The following is a 6,685-nucleotide window of genomic DNA, read 5'->3' as shown; positions in this document are numbered from 1 at the left end:
CCTGGAAAAACCACTCTGCGTCCCTGCGCGGAGCTTCCACTCCGGCGGCCCCCTTTCTCTAATTACTTCTTGCCCCCAGGGAACAGGGAGGGCTTGTAGCCCCCGGTTAAGAGTCAGCCTGACCATCACAGAGGGTCCCTGGGAAATGCCCGGAGCTGGCCGGAAGGCGTGTGTAGGTTTGCCCTCGCGGCCCGCCGTCTGTCTCCCCAGGCTTTAGCAGCGAGAAACCCTGGCCCAGCTACCAGGGACCAGGGTTCCATTGTGAAGGAAAAGTGCAAACCCAGGAATGGAATTCCCCACCGCCCCACCCATCTGCCCTGTGATCTAGGGGTCCCAGCAGCGAACAGCGCGAGGGGTTGCCAAGCCTTAACAGAAGGGCTTTTCCTTCTGAGCACACTATCTCATTGAGTCTTTACTCCCCAGAAGGTGGAACAGATTGTTACATTTGTTTCCCGGGTTAGGACGCTGAGACATAGGGAGTAACTTGGCTCCTAGCTGCTACATGGCAGAACCTGGGTTTGATCCCAGCAGGGGCTCCAGAGACTATTCTCTCCACTCCTCAGTTACCTTTCAATTCCATTCACTAGATAAAAAACATTGTAATCACCTGCTATAAGACAGGATGGTGCTGGGCTCCCAGCAAGGATATAGAGGTAATTAAAACTGGCAGCACATCTCCCACACACACTCACACACACACACACACACACACACATCTGGTCCCATAAATAGATTAGGACTTTGTTTGCAGGATGTCTTCCTGCGTTGTCATCTCTTTGGGCAGGGGCACCACCTGCCTCCCCCTCTTCCCTCTCACTGTGGTTCATCCCTCCAGATGGTTCTACTCACCCAAGCAACCCTGACTATGAGGAGTCCGGTGAAAGCAGCAGTAGTGGTGGCTCTGAGCTGGAGCCTTCTGGCCATCAGCTCTTCTGCTTAGAGTATGAGGCGGACAGCGGAGAGGTCACATCAGTGATTGTGTATCAGGTACGCCGCAGGTGGAAACCGCTGCAGCCTGGAGGGCCTGGGCCACGGTAGGCCTTACTGCCAGGTCTTGAACCACTGCTTTCTCAGGGCCAGTGGGCAGTGTGTGCTCCGCACAGGAGCACAGGACTGCCCGGTGATGCTTTCCAAGCACGGCCCGCGCCCAGGACACAGTGGTTCTCATGGGGGAAACAGGGAAGGCTCGTGGCCCCCGGTGAGAATCACTCTGATGGGATAGCCTGGGCAGTGACAGCAGTCGGCAAGACATCGTGTGCCCCAGGGCCTTCTGTGAGTGTGTCTAGGCACAGGGCTGGCCGCCTTTCACGAAGAGGCCATGCCCTGAGCTTCCTGACTCTTCTCCACATAGGACGACGACCCAGGAAGGGTGAGTGAGGAGGTGTCAGCGCACACGCCTCTGGATCCACTCATGCGAGACGCCCTTAAGCTGCGTGTCCAGGAAGAGATCGCAAAGCGGCAGAGCAAACACTGATGGGATTGGCCACATCCTCTCCAGGCTGGCACTTTGCGACTGCACTGGAAAGAATTCCGCCCAGGAGCTGACTCCTGGTTTCAGGGTGCCAGGACCACCCACTGCCCTTGAGCCCAAGAGCTGCTGCCTCCCTAGGAGAAGGATGTTGCAGCACTGGCCGCCTCTCTCGACGCCAGTATTTCCCCATATGCTGACCCATTTTGCCAGCCTGATGTTCTGGAATATTTTGAGAAGTTTGTTCGAGTTTGATGTTTTCTGAAAGCTGAGTCTCCGGGAAGAGCTGGCTCTTCTGGTGGCTTTGTGCCCTCTTGCAGCTCCCTGACTGAGGTCACGTGCCATGGGACACTGGGCTGCTCCTGTTCGCCCTGGCTCCATGCCCCTGTGTGTGTGGTTCTTCTGGCTCCTGCCTACTGCACTCCAGGTCCGTGTTTTCCTTCCTGGATCCTTTTCCAGCTGGATTTTGTCGCCGCTGCTTTGTTCCTTCTTGTCTCTCATCTCGCCTCAGGTAGTGTTCAGCTCTTTGACCCCACCCTCTTGCCACACTGGCAAGAGCCTCCCTGAAGGTGTAGACAGTGGTCTGACCGCCAGCTGCTCAGGACTTTAGATGTGGGGTTCTCTCTAGGTAATGCTGTTAAAATAAAGTGGGAGACCTTTCATTGTGGGGGCCTATATGCAAGCTTGTTTCCCTCCCTTTTCATGACGTTTGCAAGTTCCTGGCTAACCCTGCTGCCTTACACAGTCTAATAGGAGACCTAAGAAGAAGATACTGGAACTAAACTGCATTGATTTCTTGTTGCAAAACCGGCCTTGGTTAGGGCTGTGGAATTCCAGCTTTTGACCTAACCCCTAGTTTGTCTCTTATCTGCTCAAACTAGAGAAGTTATCAGAACAATCTTGAAACTGTCTCCAAATGTTGACTTAACAGTCTGGAGCAAACATACAAAGGAGATTTCAACATGAGGAAAACGTCCCTGAACCACCCCACAAAAGGACTAAAGTGAGCCTGTTTGTGACTCAGGCTCTTTTCTTTCCCTAACTTCCCGGGCTTATTCCCCTGGAATAAAGATCTCAGGATTGTCGCCGCTTCCACCTGGAGGGCATGTTTCCAACGATGGGTTAAGCTGAGGTCCGAGAAGTCCTCCAAGCATTGTGCATACCGAGGCTCAAGGCTCGGAGCCACTTCAGCTCTCCAGCAAGTCGGCCTTGCCTCTGTGGCCAAACCTGTGGCATCTGCAACCAAGCCCCCCTACCCCAGGTTCAAGTTCAGCCTGACTGTTGGCTAGTCCATCTCTCTCAGGAAGCTGTTGGTTTGTTCCGTACACCTGAGAGTCTACCACCTCTGAGATGAGATGAGGCAGCTACTTTTCAAGTCTACCAACCATTAAGACCAGCACACCACCACTAGCAGTGCCAGAGGAATGCTAGGGAGTGTGGGGGCAGGAAGTGGACAAATTAGAAGGGCCTAGTGGTGATGCAGCCAAGGATCAGAGTTCACTTTACCACAGAGCCGGCCTGAGGGTGAATGCCTTAAATTTGCCAGCCCAGCGCCTCCTTCTCCTTTCCAGTAGAAAGTCTTTGCCCTCTTCCTCAACTAGGCTGGAAGTGCCTTTTGACTTAAAATGTTAATGACCATCCAAGGCCTCACAGGACTGGGAGGCTTGCCAAACTCCACCCCCAGGCTGCCAGCTCAGAGAACCAGTAATTTTAGCCTTCCTGTTCTTCGTCTGATCTCATGACTTGGAACATAGGATTTTACTGGAATTCTTAGGCTACCTAGTCTTGAAATACTTTTTAGATCTGTCTTCAACAAAGCTGAACCAATCACCTGTTTGGGGATTTCATTCTAGAACTTGGAAACAAAGCCAGAGTAAGGGGGCAGGCTTCTGGAATGTTTGCCTCCCTTCCTGTCCTGAAAGGAGGGAAGCTGTAAAGGGGAGATGGTGTTTTAATTAGTGTGTGCCTGCTTTGTCCCTTTAAGCGGTATGTGGCCCTTACAAAGGCCTCAGGGTGGAGCCTGATGGGAACTCCTTGCATTTAAACTTTTTCCTCTTGGGGCACTTTGCTTATGAAGTACAGATATTTCCTATCCAAGAAAGCATTTCCATTTTCAGCTACAAATGTATATTGTGGGTTAAGCATTGGAATACTAACTACAAGGTCAGTAGTTCAAATCTACCACCCACTCCAAGGAGAAAGTTGAAGTGGTCTCCTTCCATAAAGTTGCAGAAACCCCTGGCCCTACCCTGGCAGTGGTGTACAACTTGACTGTGGAGGATGGACCTGGCAGGTCGATGTTCTCCAAAGCTGACCTGCTGGAGGTTTACACACACGTCATCGATGCAGCCATTGCTTCAGACCTGTCTGAAATACCTCTGGGGTACCTGCAGGGCCACCCCTCATCTAGGGTCCTGGAGGAGCCCTAATGGAGACAGTGTTCACTGAAAGGTTGGTAGGTCAAACCTATGCTGTGACTGCAGGAGAAACACCTGGCAGTGTGGTCCGGCAAAGATTACAGAGGAGAAAGCCCTGTGGGGCAGATCTGTATCTGGGATGTCCTGGGTGACTCGGCAAAGTTTGGCATCGGGCAGGTCTCTGATGTCCCAAACACTTTGCTGTCCCATTAAGTAGCTGTGCTGGCAGCCTGGGCCGTGAGGTGCAGTGGCAATCGCCTATCCAACTTTCCCAAGAAACAGGTCTGGGAGCTTGGCATGTATCTCTCATGTCCACTCAGCAAAGTGTCCTTGTTGAAGGTAAGCTGTCCATTTAAGCCTGTGTGCTTCCTGGTCTGCAGTGGGTGATGTTACAGATGGGAGCTGGGGTGTGCAGGGGTAAAAGCCAGGTCTTTGTAGAATGTAATGCAAGAAAGGGAAAAACTGGAGTGTTTTGTACTAAGCATGAGTAGGAGCTTCTGGAGGCCGGCCAGCCAGCCAGCGGGACCATCGTGGGCAGTTCCACTGCTTTTCCCTCTGGAAGTGCCTCTGGAAGGGCATTCGATCTCCATGGTCCACTCGGAGGGGTCTGCCAACTAGAGCCGAGCTTGCACGGTGGAAGGCAGCCCTTTGAGGTAGTAAGTGTCCAACGTGCAGGCTGGCAGACCCCCCCTGGTTCACCGATGCACATGAAGCCTTGGCAGGGAGAAAGAGGAGTCAAGACAGTACTCCTCCCTCGGAGCCGTCTCTGGGTGCAAACACTGCAGAATGTTACCAAATATTTTAAACATTTTAAGTCCTCTTGTTGAAGTCCTGCCCTATCCAGGAGGTATCAGATGATCATGAAGCCATATCAGATCTCCCCAAGAGTTGGAGCAGGCCTAAAAGTGAACCCTTAAGTGAATGCTCTCTCTGCCTTTTCAGAGCCAACAGGGAGACTGGTTGCACTGGTTATGTTGTGGTGCTATAGTAAAAAGCCAGACACTCTTCTGAGTTCTCTTTTCAGTGTTTCTGTTTAAATCTTGGGGAAAAGGTACTTTTGAAATGCAATGTTTTTTTGTTTTCCCCCACCCCCCAAAATCAATAAACATTATTTTTGCAGCACTGTTTTTCCAAGAGTTGTGAAATCACTTGTGTACATATGGGAATTGTAGATTAAAGACCTGCCCTAAAGACATTCACCATAACAGGGAATTCAGGGCTGGAAAGCCCTCACCTCACTTATTTGGAGGGCTGGTTGAAGCAGAACACCTTACTTCTTAGTGCCCCGCCCACCCCCATCCCAACTACCCATCAAGAGGCCTACGATAGGGAAAGGCTAGCGTCAGGCTCATCCCACTTTGGAACGAACCACTCATACTACAGTAACAGTAAGCCAAAAGTTGCCTTCTTGTCACAGATCTGGGTGTATCTCTGACCTCCACTTCCACATTAAAGAAACCATTTTAGAAGTTGACTAATCCTCCCCGGCCTTCACTCTGATAATGGTTGGACCCCGCGGGATTCTACCCCAGCTCCATAGGAGGTGGCCATTAAGTGGCCAATGGAGTAGGAAATGCTGGGGTTTCATACCACCATTGGCTGGTAAGACGAAAGTGCCTGTCCCATGGGGTTGCAGCTGGGTCGGAAGGTGGTGCCTCTGAAAAGTAGCCTTCCTTCCCAGGCACAGAAGGTACCAGCAGAGGTGGACTGGCCCTTGCTCATCGTTCTGCCAAGTGTTCTTGTACAGAGATCACCCTGCACAGCTACCTGCCCTGCAGATGATGCAGTTTGTAAAAGGGTGCACCAAATGTATGTATTTCTACCTTCCACTGGGGCCCAAAGTGTGCCTCCCTCAAACCATTACCCAGGTGAGTCTGCCTTCCCTGCTCCATTCCTCCCAGCACATGGCCCTCTCTGCACTTAACCTTTGTCTCACCACTTCGTGACTCCAGCTCCTTGTGCCTGGTGGCCCATACTTCCTTCATCTGCCTGCCCCAGCCCGAGCTGCCTTGTAGGGGCTGCAACAGGAATGTGTCATGGTATGCGCTGCATGCAGGCACATTTCTGGTCTGTAAAAGGAAGTATTCCCACCCTTTGAATCGTTCAGATGTTTAGTGTCAAGAATGCATGCGGCACATTTTGGTAAAAGATAAGTGGTTTCTTTTCGCATGATTCCTTTCCCTAGATTCCTCTTGTTTTCCTCTCTCTGCTTACCAACACCTGACTCTATTGGTCCTTACCTACCCTGCCCTTGCCTATAAAATAGCTATCAAGTGGATATCCATTGGTCTCTGGAACCTTGACTTCAGTGTCTAGTCAAGAACCATGGCTTCTGGACAATACTCTGTGTCCTGGTACAGTAGCCTTCCAACAGGGTTTGCTGGGCGGGGGGGTGGGGGGTGGGGGGCCGGACACACATCCAAGGTGCTCTGCTTCCTTAAAGCTTTATGCTGGTTTCTGTATGGACCCGCCTCCCACCCTTTGACAGGCACGTGAGCCCGGTGTCTGGTTGATCCAGCTCCCTCCAGTCTAACTGTCGTCAGACCAGAATGTAAAATGCCCAGTGGCGGAGGGAGGCTTCCCCCAGGCACGTGCAGACTATCAGATGGAACTGGAAGGGTGGTTGGCCCTCCCCGCGAGGGCTCTTGCCTCCAGGAACAGGGTAATCGGGATAATTGTGGTGGAATCTCGGCCAGCAAGCGCCCGTCTGGTCCCCGGGGCCACAGCCCGCAGCGCCTGGGTCTCCCGAAGTTGGGACCCCGCCCACTTTCCCCCAGTGACGCGGGCGCAGGGGCTCGGG

General features: G+C 52.3%; 1 protein-coding gene across 1 annotated transcript in view; it reads left to right on the top strand.

Moving 5' to 3' along the window:
- The window catches only part of CUNH2orf68 (chromosome unknown C2orf68 homolog), a 5,534-nt gene extending 522 nt beyond the window's left edge, over positions 1 to 5,012 (top strand). Inside the window, exons 2-3 of the mRNA XM_045283848.1 lie at positions 733 to 987; positions 1,352 to 5,012. Coding sequence (XP_045139783.1) covers positions 733 to 987; positions 1,352 to 1,474 — 378 coding nt within the window. The 3' untranslated portion in view covers positions 1,475 to 5,012. The remainder of the gene's footprint in view (positions 1 to 732; positions 988 to 1,351) is intronic.
- The last annotated feature ends 1,673 nt before the right edge of the window (positions 5,013 to 6,685 follow it).

The sequence above is a fragment of the Echinops telfairi genome, unplaced genomic scaffold (assembly GCF_000313985.2).
Source record: "Echinops telfairi isolate 266 unplaced genomic scaffold, ASM31398v2 ScPeMD7_7467;HRSCAF=8505_1, whole genome shotgun sequence".
Taxonomy (NCBI): Eukaryota; Metazoa; Chordata; class Mammalia; order Afrosoricida; family Tenrecidae; genus Echinops; species Echinops telfairi.
The sequence above is the reverse complement of the archived record's forward strand: the minus strand, read 5'-3'. Positions and strand labels throughout refer to the sequence as shown.